Consider the following 18,765-nt stretch of genomic DNA (forward strand, 5'->3'; position numbering starts at 1 on the left):
TTACCGCAAGAAGTGGAAGTAATTAATTGTCATTGTCGACACACCACAGCACACAACAATGAAATGTGTCCTCTGCATTTAACCCATATGTGACATAGCAGGGAGCTGCTATTGCTTAGTGCCCAGGGAGCAGTGCGTGGGAGCGGCACCTTGCTCAGGGTACCTTAGTAGTACCTTACCGGTCAGGGATTCAAACCAGCAAGCTTCTGATCACAAGCACACTTTATTAGGACACCACTGCCCAGATAATATAATACAGAAGAACCCACCTATGAACTGTATAACTTAACCGTGAAACAAGTAAATAAACTACCACAATGCTACAATGCTGAGCTCTAAGACAAGAGCAAATTTAAAATTCTTTGTTCCACTCACAAACCCATCCCCCGCAACCCCTACTCCCCCCCCTATCCGCCCACAAAGTACGAAGTGGAAACCATAAATGAAATTCTACAAAAATTATTTCCCATGGTCCCTACCACAGCCAAGACACATACATTTTGAGTCGGCTAAAACTCAGACTGAACCGTAACATTACCTCATAATCCCTGGCTATTCCCACTGAGAAAACATATTTTCTCATCATCTATGTTTAATAGGACATTATCAGCACTTCCAACAAAGCTGAAAAATTGGCGGCGCCTTAATAACAAGCAATTTTATTGGCTAACCGATATATCAGTCAAGTCCTACAATAAATACAATTAAGGGTGATTTAATTGCTCAGACACCTGTATCACTATAAAGTATTGATGAAGTTAGAGGGGAATATGTAAAAGGACTGTCCTTCACCAGCAGAAAAACAAAAAAAAAAAAAAGTTGAATTTTCAGATGCCGCAACGTATTTGTAAGCAAAAGCTCAGGGTTTCTTAATATCTATGATGCTTCCATTTCAGAAATAAAAAAGAATCCCCCCTCTATCCAATTAATTATTCCGAGCAGCAAAGCATAAAAAAGCCATGGAGAACTATCAATATGAGCTTAATCTTTTTATTTTTTGAGTGAAAAACTGCACAAATACTAGCAAGGTCTTCCTGATGCTCGTGCCCATCTTTGAGGACAAAAGGCAAATTCCTGGTGCATGTCTTTACTTGTGCTCAGCCTGAGTGTAGCTGAATAGGCTGTGGCTCTTAAATGCTCTCCCAGGGTCCGTGTACTTGTATGACAGATTCTTAATGGTAAGTCCCATCAACAGATCTGGCCTTGATGCAACAAAAGCATAGGCGAGCAACCATGGCAAACAAGTCATCGTACATTCTGCGGAATACAAACACAGCAAATGCATAATCGGGAGGCTAGGCTTATATTCAAAATGAGGCTAACATGTACAATATTATATTTTACCATAAAGTCACAGGAAATCTTTATATACAGGGATTGACATAAATGGTATGCAAGTACGCATTCACCTTTAAAAGCGATACGTATGGCAATCAATTGTTGTAATAGCGTAAATGCGTATGACACACCAGCTCATCAGCCAATTGCCAGGTTTAGTAGGTGTGTCAGAGCAGGGAAATCTGCAAACTGTGTTGCGGACTGACCCTCCAGGACCGGAATTGGGGAACCCTGATCAGTTACTGGTCTGGGTCCTGGTCTGGGTCCTGGTCTTTCCCTCTGTGGATCCTCTATGTTCTATGTGCCTTTAGTCTTGATTTTCCTTCAAATTAATTGCTTGCGAGCAGCCTGTGATGAACTGGCATCCTGTGCAGGTGGTATCATGAAACCTGCCTCCCAGGATGGGCACAGCGTCACCTGACTGACTGAACAAAGAGTAGCTGAAATTGGATAGATGAACACGCCTTATGCATTCATCTGATATATACTGCAGATTTCATTTTCATGTTCTTTCAAAAGAATATAAGATCTAGAAAGCCCCACAAGGCTGACAGACGAAGAAATTGACATTCTTCACACAAAAAGCTCCGTAATTACGCCAGTGCTTTGAGGAAACTGTTTGGTATGGGGTATGCATACAAGAATGAAGCAATGAGGGTTTTAAACATCTTTCAAGGTCATGTATTTTATGTAAAACAAATGATGGCCGAACAGGGAAAACTATGAAAATTCATGCTAATTTCCAAGAAAACCTGGATTAAACTGCTATAAAATATACGTATCTATGATCGACAGTCACATTTTTAAACATCTATGATCGTCTGAAATCAATATTCATTTGAATTGAATGGATTTGACAGCTTTTTAAAAAAAAATAAACTTTCTTTTTTATAAAGAATAATGACTAATATACTCAAGCACACAATGGTCTAGAAAGATAATTTCCTGTGTGTACATCCATAATGGTGCGTGGACCATTCATTCTCAGTGATGTCCCTTAATACAGAGCAATAATGGATGGGGGGAGTGCTTACAGATGTCATGTTGCCTTGAGTGTGGTACTATGGGGATAGAAAAATGCGTCAGAGGGTAGATACAATACAAAAAGGAACGCGGTGTGGACTGATCGGGTCACACACGTCATGTTCTGACTGGAGGGCAGGCGCGTGACATGAGTCTGGTTCAGTGACTTCTGGCAGGAAATTTAGCCTAAATGCATGGACTTTAATCGCTAACATTTGTTGGAAGACACTAGTATGGTACTATAATCTCCCAAAACAAAAGTACATTAACTGCCATTACCCTCATTCTGACAGATGTATGCTTTGTTCTAGCATTTAGCCAAGTAAAAAATGTGTTCTATATATATTCTGTGTACGGAGTTCGCATGCTCTCCCCACGCTTATGATAATTTCCTCCGGATACCTCTTCTTCCTTCCACAGTCCAAAAGACATGCAGTTCAGGCAAATCGCCCAGGGAGCTATTTTTACTGGCCCGCATGACCATTAACATAAAATAATAATAAAAAAAAAACAACAAGTAAAGTCTTATGTTCAAGTTCCACAAATAATCGCAAATATAAGTGCAAAAATGAGCCTCTGCAAAATAACACTGATTTACAATGCAGGTCTTTCAAAAAAAAGAATGGAAGTCAAAAAAATCTAACAAGACTTCCATTGTAGCTTTCTTGGGATGTGAAAATAATCATTAAGAAATGGCTACTGCTGATATATTTAAGCCCTCCACAGCATATAATTTCCCCGGCACGATCTAAAGGCTACTCAGGAACGGATATGCATGCAGTCTACAGTCATTTCAATTGTATATGCTGCACTGGTACACGCTGTAAACACATTCACAAATGATGATGTCATACCTGCTGTGCCACAGCACCTTAAGTATTTGCAAACCATTGAAAGAAAACGTAGATAAAAGACTCCTCATTAAACAGCAAAAGACAACAAATAAAGATAGCTGTTGATACCGCTAGACCATACAAAATGTGTTTTTATCTTATTTCTGTGAATGGAAAATTAAATCTATTATATGCTTTTGGCTAATCTTGGCTTTTTCTTTGTTTAAATGGGTGGCATAACTGATAAGCATTGACCTTCGTTGCATAACTTGACTCAGAGTGAAACGACTGGATGATCTGTCTTGTGTTTATCGAAAAGGCGTGTAGAGGCAACACTGCTCTGCTCAGTCTACACTTAAGAACAGTCATGTTAACAGAAACTAAATCAATTTTATCCTCATTACTGCATATAACTATATCTGGAATTTTTAAAGTAACCACCTTAATGCGCTAACACTCTTTGTGTGAGTAGTTACTCTATAAAATGTCATGATCTCAGGCAACTGTGCCAACCTTCTGTCATGTGCAAAAGGTGTAGCATCCAGATACAGTACCTGATTATTGCTGGTTCTGCTAGCTGCTGTGTATGCAAATGGATCGAAGTCTGACTGAGTGAATCTGCCACTCCCTGGATCTACATTCCTGACCTACAGAGAGAGAGAGAGAGAGAGAGAGAGAATACAAATACAATTTGTTTTTCAAATTCTTTCCTTGTTAATAATTAATGAAGTGAGGACTGAAGTACTGGTAAAACTATTACATTTAAACAGCATATTAAGGGTAACATTGTTGCTGGCTTTTATAGACACTTGAAAACCCTCATAAGTATTCCTTTAATAAAATGAAAGCTGCATCTTTCATGCCAATGATTTTGTTTGAATGTGAACTGGCTATGACATAACACATACATGCACAGTTTTGGAAGGCAATGTTTCTGACAGATATCTGTAAAGGAAATGGTGAAGAGGAAGTACAACTGATTTGTTTTGTGGTGCTTGTTTTGACAGAGTTTCTTTAGGCTTTTAATAAAGGATCAAACATGTAGTTCTGTCATGAATCTAATCAAAAGTACTGAATTTATGATTCTGACTATGGCATGAGATATTTAAAATATTACTGATGCTACTATTTAAACTGACATATAATTATACAAATTAAAAGTTTATTAAGCTTTTCATTTTACCTCCAGCTAACAAATTGATAAAATGATTCTGTCCAGTTATGACTGTTCAGTAATCAGAGAGATTGAAGACCTTTGGCCAAATTCAGAAGGTCAGATAATTCTGTAAAACAGAGTCCAGGACAAGACCAAGGACTCCATATTTTACTATCTTTTTGAATTCTTTCCATATCACCAGGAAGTGTCAGGAAAATCAACTTCCTGTAGCTGTGAGCTCTGCTTTCATCTCACTATGATACTTTTCTTCTGCCCCCCCCCCCCCCCGACTCAGCATTGTTTAGTTACCACCCCCCCCCCCCCCCAGGATGGTTTACAGATCCACAAAGCCAATATCCCAGCGTGGCTGAAACGTGCATAATAGGATTCATTCATGGCGTGTTTATACGCCGGCTGTTTCCCAGTCTGCTCCTCGGGGATCCACAGACTTTCTGCTGGGAGGGAGCAAAAACATGGACTGTCTGCCGGTGCCCTGGGATTGGGCTGGGAAACGCTGTTATATGCTGTTGTGTTGCAGTGAACAGGGCAGAACAGCATGGAGATCAGGGTTGCAGCTGTCAGTGCCAACAGGGGCTGACTGTTTACATAGATGCTGGTGATGCACAAAATCAGCAGCACAGCAATATGAAAGTGAAACTGCTTTGAATTAGACACTAATATATAAGCACTGGACATGACTCTTAAAAGATGCTTTTTTGCTATACATTTTCTTTGTATTACTTTTTAAAAAGAAATAATATGTATCATTAAAGACAGGGAAACATGAACTGAAGCAGATTTCTTACATATATCATTTTAGTAAATGTGTCTTAATTGTAAACAAGCGCTCAGCCAATCACTGTCCAGTGGGTGCAGGGCTCAGGCTGGTGATCGCAGAATGTAGGGCGGGGTGCATGCGGGACAGGACACCTGTCCATTGCAGGGGGGGCTCACACAGAAAGAGGGTCACATGCTCATAGGAAATCAGGAACTGCATATTTTTGGACTGTAAGCAGGAACCCAGAAAAACTCGGAGGAAACCCATACAAAAACAAGGGAAAAGCATGCGAATCTGAAAGCGCAGCTAACCCTGCAGGTATAAACACCACCCTGGCAGTACATTCTGTGTATAATGCATTCTGTATGAACAAGCATGATGTCATCATGCTACCATTTTAAACTGTGATCAGTGACAGAAACCACACTACAATGGATTACAGGAAATACAAAAGAGGAGTCTACGTTTGATTGTCTTACCTCGATATATTCCTCTGGAACCAGTCCAGTTTCCCCTTGTGAATTCCGGGCTTCAATCCACCCCCCACCTATATTCTGAGAGAGAGCCCTTGTAAGACGTCCTTATGAAAGTTTTCGTTTAGTCAAACATTTTTAAATGCACATAAAAAACACTTATTTCATATAAAAGCATTTACTTTAATATTATGTTCACCGGTGTAACATTCATTCCCCTACTGGGATTTCATTCATCAACATCAGCTGTTTTGTATGTCGTACTATTAGGCACTTATAGGGAGCTGGGGTTTAACAGCCTTGCTCAAGGAACCGGAGACATGCCAAGGTTGGGCTTGACCAGCGGCCTTCTGATGACCGGCGAGGAGGCTTAGCCCACTGCACCGTACCTTGGCCCCAAGTGTGATGATTTCAGGCACAACCAATATCCCAGATTTTAAATAAGTACATGTGATTTAAACGTTTTTACCTCAAGAGATGTACAATCGAGATGACAGCGTCAGACAGTTCCCAATTAATTTAAGAAGGCATCGATCTGCTAACCATGGGAATCGAATCTGTAACCTTCCGATAACAGGTACAGCCTCCTAACCTGCTGAGTCACATCCCGACACTATATACAACAGCCAATCACATCATTCCTGTGTGACATAACTCTGTAAACTCTCACCTGGTTGGTAATGGTGACCATCTCACCCTCTTTTATCGTCAGCTCATTGTTCCCGGGTTCCGCAGTAAAGTCGTACAAAACCAGAGCCTGCCCATGAGGAAAGATGATGAGATGAGATGAGAAAAAGGACAAAATAATAGTGATCATGCATCAGTGTGGACCCTGTCAAACTCAGGTAACGCCAAAGAAGGACTGACATTATATACAGCAAAGAGCATTGAGGGTCAATCAACCTAAAGTAGCATGAGACCCATGTCACGTTTTAATGAGGTCAATTCACTGTTCGTAATAATAATAAAATCATTTTAATGCAGACATGCGCTTTGAAAAATACTGATTCTAAATATAAATTACAAGTTTTCATGCAAATTCACAATAGCAACTTAAAATTCAATAACTCAAATAAATTCGAACTTTAGAAAAATAAGAATCGGAAAGACAGATCTATATACACACTAATATATATATATATATATATATATATATATATATATATATATATATATATATATATATATATATATATATATATATATATATATATATATATATATATGCTTTTATATATATATATTTCTAAATATGATGGTACTTTCATCGAAAGCAACTTAGCTCATTGTCCTTAATACCCACACAATAAGATCGATGACATTAATAGAAATAAATAGGAATAAAACAGGAATGAAGTGCACTGCATCATCGCTAATGGCAAACTGGTGAATGAGGATCCAGGAACGAGCTGAACAAGTTGGACTGGATTACCACTGCTGCCTGTGAAACGGTGACACCCTTAATCAAGCAAAGTTTCCTCCCCTTACAGTAAGCGTATCCACCAGAGTCAACGAAACTACAGATGACAAAGAAAAGATGACCTACTGACAGATCCTCCAATCAGATTTCCAATTAATAATACTAATACAACCACTGCTACTACTACTACTACTACTACTACTATGACTACTACTACTACTACTACTACTACTACTACTAGTAGTAGTAGTAGTAGTAGTAATAATTATAATAGTAATACTGGCATGGTGCTTCAGTGAGTAGCACTGTTGCCTCACACCTCATGCCTGGTGGATTGGCTCCACCCTCCACTTTGTTCAAGGAGTCTGCATATTCTCTAGGCATCGCACAGGAATATTCCAGGTACTGCAGTCCAGACACATGCAGTTAGGATAGCTGGCTTCTCTAAATTGCCATCATTTGCCATAATAATTTGCATATTTATTCTTTGTGATGCACTGACCTCACGTGCAGGGTGAACCTCAGCCTTCTGACCCACTTTCCCAACACTAATGAGTATTAGTAAATGGAAGACGGATGGATTGATGATTATTATGATTATTGCAACAGTTACGGTTACTGAGCAGGATGCGCTTTCATTGAGAACAGGCTGCATAACAGCTGGGGATTTCGTTCTCCTTATAGGACTTGAAGCAAAATCCCTTGGGGACAATTTGGTTATGTCTAGGCTACTGGTCAAGTCCATTACTACTCTGCTTCCAGCACCCCTACTGGAGCAGGGCCATGGCACAATGTACGGCTGGTACACGGAAGTAAAAAGGGTCACTAACGGAATTTGTTTCAATCAACCACTCCGTGACTATGACTCTTTATACTCAACTGGTTGGTTGAAATAAAATCCTGGTTTGGATTTTTACTTTCTGCACCTGGAATGTCCACCTCTGTTCATCAATGACAATCTATAACAAGGTCTTAGTTCATGACTTATATATACTAAAGCACAAACAGTAGAGGGCCCACCCTGCCCACCCTCCCCAGTCTCTATTCAATGAGAAATATCTATTCATCCATCTTCTGTCCACTTAGCTTTATCAGGGTCACAGGGAGCCTATCATAGGCAGCACAGGCACACGGCTGGGGTTCACCCTGAACAGCACGTCAGTCCAGCACAGGCACACGGCTGGGGTTCACCCTGAACAGCACGTCAGTCCAGCACAGGCACACGGCTGGGGTTCACCCTGAACAGCACGTCAGTCCAGCGCAGGCACACGGCTGGGGTTCACCCTGAACAGCACGTCAGTCCAGCGCAGGCACACGGCTGGGGTTCACCCTGAACAGCACGTCAGTCCAGCGCAGGCACACGGCTGGGGTTCACCCTGAACAGCACGCCAGTCCAGCGCAGGCACACGGCTGGGGTTCACCCTGAACAGCACGCCAGTCCAGCGCAGGCACACGGCTGGGGTTCACCCTGAACAGCACGCCAGTCCAGCGCAGGCACACGGCTGGGGTTCACCCTGAACAGCACGCCAGTCCAGCGCAGGCACACGGCTGGGGTTCACCCTGAACAGCACGCCAGTCCAGCGCAGGCACACGGCTGGGGTTCACCCTGAACAGCACGCCAGTCCAGCGCAGGCACACGGCTGGGGTTCACCCTGAACAGCACGCCAGTCCAGCGCAGGCACACGGCTGGGGTTCACCCTGAACAGCACGCCAGTCCAGCGCAGGCACACGGCTGGGGTTCACCCTGAACAGCACGTCAGTCCAGCGCAGGCACACGGCTGGGGTTCACCCTGAACAGCACGTCAGTCCAGCGCAGGCACACGGCTGGGGTTCACCCTGAACAGCACGTCAGTCCAGCGCAGGCACACGGCTGGGGTTCACCCTGAACAGCACGCCAGTCCAGCGCAGGCACACGGCTGGGGTTCACCCTGAACAGCACGCCAGTCCAGCGCAGGCACACGGCTGGGGTTCACCCTGAACAGCACGCCAGTCCAGCGCAGGCACACGGCTGGGGTTCACCCTGAACAGCACGCCAGTCCAGCGCAGGGCACACGGCTGGGGTTCACCCTGAACAGCACCCCAGTCCATCACAGGGCACTGACATCCCGTCCAGGGCACAAGGTTGTGGTACATCCTGGACAGGATGCCAGTCCATCACATTTTAACATGATAACTCATTGACTTTGGAAATATCATGCATTTATTGAACTTAGATTTGAAAATTTGGATTTTTAACAGTAGATTTCCTTGAACTCGAAATATAATTTTATTCAGCAATAAATAAAAAGGGGCTGGAAAGGGCTGCGCTGGATTTTGGCCTATAACACAAGGCAAAACGGAGCAAACCTAATGTGGCACAATAATAGTTTTATCGCGATTATCTTGTTTTGGTTATCGTTGGAAACCAAAATCGTAATATAAATTAAAATTTGATTAATTGTCCAGCCCTACCACCCACCCTTCCAATGAGAATGAATAACAATTAATTTGTCTAGCGTTAATTGACTGAAATATATCAGGTGCATTCGCACAAATGCACATTTTAAGCAATCACCGTAAACTGAAAGCGGTCCCTGTCTCCCAGTCAAGGCCCTGCCATGAGCGATGTGCGATTTATTAATTTCCTCTTGCACCCATGGATGGTTACACTAGAGAGTGGCCCTAAAATGAACGTTTTCACCGGAGCCTGGCTCACATTCATAAACATGGCATTTGGTTTTCAGTTTCAAATCAGCTGCACAAGGGCTTCCATTTAATTTAATCCTGGCCAGTTGTAAAAGTCAATTTTTAGAGCTGTACAGAAAGGTGCAGGACCAAAGGGGTGGGAAAAGGTCAGTTGTCTATAACCTTTTCTTAGACTGCGTGACCAGTCTTCCCCTTTCACGAAATCGATCATCCTGCACCATTCGTTTACATGCGGTATCCAAATGGCATCTCTGGTCCTTTCCAAAGTGCCAGGCGAGGGTGTTAATCTTTTCACTCAACGTAATTAAGGGTGGGGAAAACGCTGAATAAGTGTGACAAACGCCCTTGTGCTAAAATAGAAACACAGCCTTAAAAACAACCTCGATAAAGAACAACAAATATTAAAAACAATATTCAGATTCAGTACATCAAACGGTCTACTTTGTATTGTTTTTGTATGCACACAGTGCGCTTTTGAATGATAATTATGCAGTTTGTGGCAGTTTACGGTCATTGTTCAATATCCATCCATCTAAACGTTCATTCTTGTCATGGTCGCAAGGGTAATTCAATATTATAATACTTACGTGTATTCCTAGCAATGCTCTGAATCTACGGTAATGCACAAATGCACTACATATCCCAGAGTTCCCTGTGCGGCGCCAATGATTAGGATTTGCAACATACAAATATTTACATTTTATGTAAAACAAATTCATTCGTTTCACTGCGAGGGTTTAGAGAAAATATAACAACAAAACTATTAACTCAAAGTACAACTAATTAAGGCTTAATCCAGTGGGCACCCAGCAAAACGTGAAACTAAAGAAAGTTTAGTAAAGTCAGTGATCTTAGTTAAACACCATCGTAGGCACTAAAAATGAATAAATATATCAGAACATGCAATTATCATTAAACAGGTTTCTCCTACCTTAATTGCCATTGTAGTTGCATTTATTTGTCGTATTTAAACCTTGCTGTAAAGTTCGTTTAATCGATTCCTCAAACATGCATTTCTTTCTCAGTGGGCTGAAACAAGGTAGAGTCGTCAGACTGGCTTAACATTCAATAAAAAAGCAAATGTGCCCCTTTCGATTACAGGAGAGTAGACTTTTTCCTCTTAATGTTTCTTCATTTGACAGACCCTCCAGCTTTTAGGCTTAATCCAGTGAGTTTTGACCGCTTAGTTGTAACCTAAGTTGCAGCAACACCACCTTCTTGGACGGAGCAATGAAACGCGGAAAGGTACGGGGCGCTCGCCAAGAAACTTGCAACAAGTTACCCACGTACTTAGGCGTACACTATGAGTTTCCTCAACACTTTTGCTTTTATTTACTCTGAATTAAAAAGGAATATACTATCACGAAATTATTATTACAGTGGCAGGTGACAGTATCAAATACAGTCGTCAATATATTATTTGTATTTTTCCATCAGTTTAATTTTAATATCTCACTTTTATAATGTAGTTTAACAAATGCATCACGTGGTAACTGATTTATGGTAAACATCAATATCTTGCAATAAGAAGTTTCACATACACTGGTTTACAGATAAATTGTTTAAATTAAAACATAAATTTTGGAAGTATTTGCCATTAGTCTTAGATGACATACGGTGTGCGCGAATAATCATGAAAATAATGATCATTTGTTTATAACATAAAATTAAAGTTAACGATGTGAGTAGGAGAAGTGCTACATTATTAACGAGTTTAGGAGTTCTGCAATATGTTGGCAACATATGCTGCTGTCAACGCACCCTTTTGGGGCAATATGTCACTGGCAGTGGCTGGGTGGAGTCCTGTTATTCAGCTCTCCGTGTTCCCGTTGGGAAAAGATACTCAGCGAGGCGCTTATGGTGCACTCTAGTGGAGAAAAACAGTAGTAAAATAAACGCCGTAGATACTGTAGCGCAAGATTGCAGAAAGGCCTCTGCTTGCTGAACACCGACAAGAACAATTTGGCAGGTTTGTCACCATACTATAAGGTACTTCTGTAAGCCATTTAAAGGTATTGCTGCATTGGTTGTCGTACAAAACTCTAATTTTGTTCTCAAGTAGACAAATTTGACCCCGGACCTAAAAGAAAAACAGGTTTCGTTACAGTAATGAACTGACATGAGCTTTTTACTGGGACCAGGCATTAAAAGCCGCAAAATGCTTTCAGCTGTAACTCTGGGTGCATAAATTGGATGTATCTTATCTGAAACTCAGCTCCCAGCTGTTCTCCCGAAGAGACTAACAGTTTTTGTCACTTTTGCATAAATTTCTTGAAGTGTCTGTAATGGTTTTCACACATTACTCGGTGTATATTTTATTGACACAACTGCGTACAACTGCGTGTTTGTAGAAGTGTACTGATATTCCAATGTGATATTGCAACATTAAAACTGTACTTTTGTTATATTTACAGGCACAATTTTTGAGTTACAATGTCGTTTGGCTCTCATGATGTGCTGTTTATATTTATATTATTTGTTCAGATACTGTATGTTTGCTAGGCTGGCAGCATGCATTACCAATTATGGTGTTTGTGGCTCTTTTTCCCGAAAGGAGCATGCATGTGTATCTAGGAGACAAATGTCCCCACAATGTAGTAAAACCTGTTACTTTTAAGCTTGCAGGGACATTTTTCAGGTCTCCACAATATAAACCTCAATTTTATAAAAAAAAAAATGTGACTGCAATCAAAAAACTAAAATAGACAAAAGCCTTGTATCTCATTTGGTTACTTATGGTTAGTATTAGGGCCAAGTAGCAGTTAAGGGTATCATAGTTAGGGTTAGGGTTATACCCATAGTATTGAATAGATTAATAGAAACGTTTGAATGTGTGTGTGTGTGTGTGTGTGTGTGTGTGTGAGAGAGAGAGAGAGAGAGAGAGAGAGAGTGAGTCCAAATTAGTGGCATAATAGTCCTTATTGGTAGAAATGGCCTCTTACATCTTGTAAAATATTTCATGGAAAGATGCAGGGCAAAATGAACATCTGAATGGAAATGGGAGGTGTGAATATTTCTCTGTGTGTCTGTTTGTACTTTGGTGTATTCTCTGTTCCTTTTAGGATTGATAGTTGCCGGGGTGGGTCCTATTTGGGTGATTTGCATGGTGGCAAAGTGAGGACAGCTGTTGTATGCTGATTGTGACCCACTCCCCTACTCCACATTATCGGGAGGATCCTGGCCTGGGGTCACCAAAAGGTCAACACAGGTCAAAGGAAGACACTGGCCATTGGTGAGAATATCAAGGCCATGCGTTGCCACTAAACTCTAAGGAGGTAGTCAAATTGTGTAAACTGTGGTTGACTTTTTGAGGTTCTGGTATGATACAGCCTGTGTGTGAAAAATCGTCATGCTATGTTGCCTTTCGTGCACATGCTGTGTTTTTGTTTTAAAAAAAAAAAAGAGGATTATCTGACACTTCCACCTGGGGGAACCAGCAAAGTTCAGGAGATTTTAATTTTATTAGCTGTTTGCATTAAACTCCTAAAGAAATCAGGCACCAAACTGCTGCTTCACACCCGCAGTCTATGAAGCTGCATTGTTTTTCAATCCACGGCCTTTGTTGATGGGCCCAGCATGGCTCCAAAAGGTTGCTATGGAAATAGCGGCGAAACCATCAAAAGTGACATGTTTGCCCGGCCTTCCACAGGTGAATCTGGCTGTTTGGCAGCTTCCTCTGTGCCCACCCCTCCCCTCTGGTGGTGGCCCAGTGTCAAGAATGAGGGTGTGGGTGAGCTGGCATTAAGCAACTACTATGCTGCCTTTGTACATTGTGCTTCTTAGCATACAGCGAATTGTAAAAATGCTTAGTGTCATGCTACGTATTAATCTTTAGTGCCACAGTGAGCTTAAAAAGAGCCACAGCTGAATGGCGATGATCATTTCCCTCTATCCCGTCAATGCATTCTGCAGTTTTATCAGTGCATTCAGTGTTGTCAGGTTTAGTGGGCGTAGCAGAGCATGGACCAGTGGTTGCTGAACTGCGCTTGTCAGCAGAAGCAGCACCTTAGGAGGTAATCAGCCGGGTGAATACATTAAAGTCAGGAAAGCTTAGTACAGGCATGTCCTGCATTACAGCATGTGGGTCAGCGATGGACTGCAAATGCAATGGGGCTTCCATAAGATTTTAATGGAGGTGAAAAATTCCTATTCCCTAGCGAAGTCATAGCCATTGTAATGTAGTAGTGCAACGCAATTCTCACGTGTTAGTGATGATGCTGGTGTAAACAAACCTACTGCCAACCGCATTGAAGTACAGCACATACAATTATGTACAGTACATAATACTTGATAGTGATGATACATTTTATTGGTTTATATATGTACTACACTGTACTTTAAAATGTTTTTTTTAGAGTTCACTGTTTCTACTTACTAAAAACTTTACTGTAGTTTAGAAGTGTAGGCTATATTATCTTGGTTTGTGTAAATACACTCACTCTACGATGTTCGCACAAGAATGAAATCACCCGACAACGCATTTCTCAGAACGCTTCCCCATTGGTAGACGATGCTTGACTCTAATTTTTATTTTTTGTTCAAATAATGGTTTTCGAATAAAGGCTGATTGGTTTTCCTAATCAATGTTTGTAACCACACTTTATGTCATGTCTAGTTTAGGGCAAAGGGTGGTGGATTGATAAATGACCGAATGTGTTTACCCATCCATCTTTCAGCCACTTACCCAGTACAAGGTCACGGGCGCAAGGCAAGGGAACACCTTGGATGGAATGCCTGTCCATTGCAGGGCGCACACACTCATTACGGGCAATTTAGAAAGACTAATTCATCTAACTGCATGTTGGCTACGGGAGGAACCCGGAGTAGCCTGAGGTAAACTGAGGTAATCTTCACAACGTAAGGAGAACATACAAGCTCCACAGATACACCAAGTGAGCACGGGATTTAAACCCCCAGCAAACACAATACTGTTACCGTATTATATGCAGTGCTTCTTAATTATATCCCTGTCTAAATATGAATTGCATTGATAATTTATTGGCACAAAGATATGTTGGTTGAGGACTTTGTGGCGATAAACTCAGTACAAATAAACTGTTTTTGGGACCTGGCCTCTCTTTTCTATTCATGCATACTTCATCCGCAATTGTACATTTGCGAGAAATGGTGCTTTCACTAAACGTCCCCTTTAAGATCGCCCTTACTTAGGTTTCTTTTAAAAGCTCCATCCCTCTTGAGGTTGTTGCCATTACATGGAGAAAGGAACCTTGTTCTGAGCCCGCTTCTACTAGCTATGCACTCGTCGGCAGACAGAGCCTTCTGTGAGAGGCTGCATTATGTACTCGTTGATGGTACGTATGTGGGCTGCTAGGGCCGTGCTTGGTGGCCAGGTGCTCTTTATCAAGTGTAGTAGCGTTGAGGTCGGTGGGGAGAGGAGGGGTCAGGCAGAGTAAGTCACAGGAGTGAACTCCCAGTGGGGATGAGCCGGTCTGCATCTGGGTTCCCTTTTGTTCCTGCAGAATACACTTGTTTCTTAGATGTACGCTGCGCAGACTGTGAAGTACAAATTAATTAATGGTAAATTAATGTTAAGCAGTGCAGTGTTTTCACACTGTGGCTTGCAGTGTTCAGTGATCGGAAGACCACTCAGTAGTAAAGCAGAGTAATGTAGCGATAATAAATGTCAACTGTCAAGTATGCTTTGTGTTTCTCCAAGCCCCCCAATTGATGTACAGCACGTAAATATTAAAGACTGCAAATATATTCATTCAACAAGGAGCATGGCTTATTGATCAACAGCATTATGCTGTCATTTGTGCTAAATGATGCTGGAACGATTTCTATAATTATTGCGATAATAAATCCTGTGTTTCAATGAAATGTGTTTAGAATGACAGAAGTAAACACATTTATGAATTGCAGAAATATGAACAACATTAAGCATAAACTAGAAGATCCGGCCATTATCTTTTTAAATAACCATGTTCATTTTAGGATAAGAAAGATATTAATAAGTGGAAACAAACTGTACTGTTAGCCAAAAATACAGACTATGAAATGCAATCCTTAGACCTCTTGACTGGTAAATTGATGGACTGCAGTAGTACTTTGTGCCCAGTGGGGGCAGTCATGCTCAAGCCTTTTCGTGGCCTAAATCAGGAGGTCCAAATCCTAGCCCAGAAGGGCTGGTGCCTACGCAGGATTTCATTCCCCCTAAGCACTTAAGCACTCGATTGAACTAATTATTTGCCTAATTTAACTAATTTACCATCCTCTCTCAGACCTGCAGTTGTTGACAGTTTAAAAGTGAGCTAAAAATCCTGTCTGTACACAGGCCTGTTAGGGGCAACGTTAGGGACATGCACTCTCATTAATCTGAATTGTTCCAGTAAAATATCCAGGTGTATTAATAATTAAATATTGTAAGTTGTTTTGGCAGAATCACTTTGCTTAAATTTTCCTACAATGTCCAGGCACTATTCTTCTATTAATACACCTGGGAGGGAAATATTTGGCTGTGTTCATGCTGCATTTTCAGCTCTTAAATTTCTTGTTTTCATTTTAATATGACTGATGATAGATTGTAAAGTTAACGACTCTGGACTGGTCATTTTCAAAGATACACTGAAGATAGATTACCGGTCATATATAGTATGGAGTAATATATGTAAGTTTCTTGGTTTGTACATAATTCAATTTATGTGCCTTTTCTTTAGAATAAGGCAATATTTATAAACCACTACAGTTTTTCAAGAGGTATAGAATGAATCAACTAAAAATTGTGGAAAATTAGACATTTTGCATTCAACTAATATGTTGAACAGTGTAATAGGGGTCAGTTTAAAGGGCTCGTATTTGTTGAGTTACGCTTTGTTAATGTCAGAATGTATTTGTTTAATTGTCTTTATTCCTTATGCAACACGCCGTGGTTTGGGTCACCCTAATTTTACCATTGCAGGTACCCACAGGCTGTTCCTGTTCAGACCTGTTCTGGACCCTCTCCTGACCCTTAGCTGCTTAATTTAGTACAGAGAAGATCTAAAATACACAGCACCAAATTATCCCGATGTTCAAAAAGAGGAGTAACACAATTGCACGTATGATTCTAATCCAGTAGAGGTCTCTGTAACATAATTTTAGCCACTTAGAACCACACTGAGTGGAAGGTGGTATATTGGACCAGAGAACCATAACTTAATATCTTAATTGTGAGATACAATATATAAAAATGTAAAAATATTGAGATGACCTAGATACACAAAAACTGATATTAGTTATTGAATGATTAATGTTCTTTAAGCTGCGTATGTTACAATTTGCATTCTTATAACTGTAAATGGTTTATAAACAGAAGAGTCAGTGATATTCTAGCAGTAATGGAAAAAATACAGCTAATAAAATCTATGTAGATGCATATGAAGGAATGGTTTTTGGTGGGTTAGAGAGTTAGACTCTTAGTTAACTCACAGATATTCAGTATAAGGATTTGGATCTGTCCCCTGGTCTGTGTGGGGTTGTCATGTTCTCTTTTTTCTGATAGGCTTCTTCAAGAAGTCCATTTTTCAATCTCAAGAAAATATGGGACAGTTTTCCATCCAGCGTGGCCCTACATCCCATACTTCTTGACATTAGATGACCCTTGTTGACCCAAAAAGCATAATTGTTTATTGAATATGTATGAATTGATTTGTATTTACAACAGACTTTTATACCCGTCTTTCACTGTGATGAGCTGATAATTATGTAACTGTAATGAGTATGCTCATTACCTAAGCAAATCACAATTAAAATTTCAAGAATATTAAACGCGTGTGTTTACATCTATTCATTTATCCAAAGCAACTTACAGTACAGGGGTTACAATTTACAGACACCCCCTTTGCTCCTGTCTTTTTAAATATTTAATGTAATTTAAGTGAACAACATTCAACCTGAAAATAACTCTGTTCTGAAAATATCAGAACAATGTGAACAGTTTCCCTTCATAAACAAGGTATAATTAAATATCAGACTTTGCGATCAGTCACCAAACATTCCTTAAATCATTTGATCTGCTTACTAAGCAGACCCAATTGTCGTCGTGCCCGGGAGTGCCCATGGCCGACTTATTCGTGTCTCTGGTGTGACCTGTTGTGCCTAAAAGTGAAAGCAGGAGCCCTTGATTCTCCCTGCCATTTTATCTCAAATTTGGTCTCGGTTTGAACACTTCTGAAACTCCACATGTGGAGGATTGTACTAACAAAGCAAATATTATGGGTTCAAATCTTAGGAGAGTGCACAAAAATTGTAACCCTTCCCTTTAGTCTAGGTCGCTTTGGATAAAAGCGTCAGATGAATGAAATGTTATAGAAATATTTGGGGCACCTTTACATTAACTGCATCTTCATAATGCATTCATTATACATTCATAGAACATTCAGTGCACCTTCATAATGAATTCATAAAGCATTCATAAGCAGCATGTAAGTATCATAACATCATAACATGCTTTAACAGCTTTAATTTACATTAATAACAAACATTATATGATAATAACAAGCATTCTAATTGTTTAATCATATAATGCTTGTCATTAAAGTATATTAAGTGGTTAATGTATGACAGAATGTTAAGGTATACTTGTATGCTGCTTATGAATGTGCTATGAATGCATAATGAATGCATTATGAAGGTGTAGTTCATGTAGAGCATTACAAAATATTCTTTATGTTTCAGCTGTGCATGTGGGTTTCCACAATGAGGGATCTCACTGGATCGAACGGGATGTTCGATGAGAGAGGTATTTGAAACACCTGACCTCGTTAAAATACCGATGGTGCTGTATTTCGGTTTACTTTTGGGGAACTAGCTTTCGCCTATGCTGGGTTCTATTGATTTATACATTACAAGGCTTGGATTGTCTTTTCTTGCTGAAAAGGGGAACTTGGTCTTTCCTCGTGGTTTTCAAATCATGTATGTGTCAAACAAACCTAAAGGTGAACAAGAATAAAGTAGCAGCAGATGAAGTTCATCAAAAACTGTATTATAGCAGTGTCCGTACAGTATTTACTCACAATGTTACCTGAGAGCCACTGTGAGAGGAATGTCGGATGTGTTGC

The 18,765-nt window shown here is 40.5% G+C and overlaps 1 protein-coding gene and 1 long non-coding RNA gene across 9 annotated transcripts in view; one reads left to right on the forward strand and one right to left on the reverse strand.

The window, feature by feature from the left end:
* The window catches only part of snx9a (sorting nexin 9a), a 24,870-nt gene extending 13,868 nt beyond the window's left edge, over positions 1 to 11,002 (reverse strand). Inside the window, exons 1-4 of one of the 3 annotated variants that reach the window (XM_023791795.2) lie at positions 10,638 to 11,002; positions 6,272 to 6,358; positions 5,608 to 5,682; positions 3,749 to 3,841 (exon numbers count right to left, since the gene is read on the reverse strand). In XM_023791795.2, coding sequence (XP_023647563.2) covers positions 3,749 to 3,841; positions 5,608 to 5,682; positions 6,272 to 6,358; positions 10,638 to 10,649 — 267 coding nt within the window. In that variant the 5' untranslated portion in view covers positions 10,650 to 11,002. Of the gene's footprint in view, positions 1 to 3,748; positions 3,842 to 5,607; positions 5,683 to 6,271; positions 6,359 to 10,637 lie in introns of those variants that run through there. The other 2 variants (XM_023791794.2, XM_023791796.2) reach the window with 2 other exon arrangements.
* LOC111833497 (uncharacterized) lies at positions 10,865 to 18,376 on the forward strand. Of its 6 annotated transcripts, none has more exons than XR_011982429.1 (4): positions 11,454 to 11,675; positions 12,769 to 12,938; positions 13,356 to 14,549; positions 17,208 to 18,376. It is a non-coding gene; the product is annotated as an uncharacterized lncRNA (long non-coding RNA). The 6 variants fall into 6 exon arrangements; XR_011982430.1 differs by lacking the exon at positions 17,208 to 18,376 and having other exon boundaries at positions 11,458 to 11,675; positions 13,356 to 13,719; positions 14,383 to 17,187; XR_011982428.1 differs by lacking the exons at positions 11,454 to 11,675; positions 17,208 to 18,376 and adding an exon at positions 10,865 to 10,951 and having other exon boundaries at positions 13,356 to 17,187.
* Positions 18,377 to 18,765: the final 389 nt, after the last annotated feature.

This window comes from Paramormyrops kingsleyae, chromosome 14 (genome assembly GCF_048594095.1).
Source record: "Paramormyrops kingsleyae isolate MSU_618 chromosome 14, PKINGS_0.4, whole genome shotgun sequence".
Classification (NCBI taxonomy): Eukaryota; Metazoa; Chordata; class Actinopteri; order Osteoglossiformes; family Mormyridae; genus Paramormyrops; species Paramormyrops kingsleyae.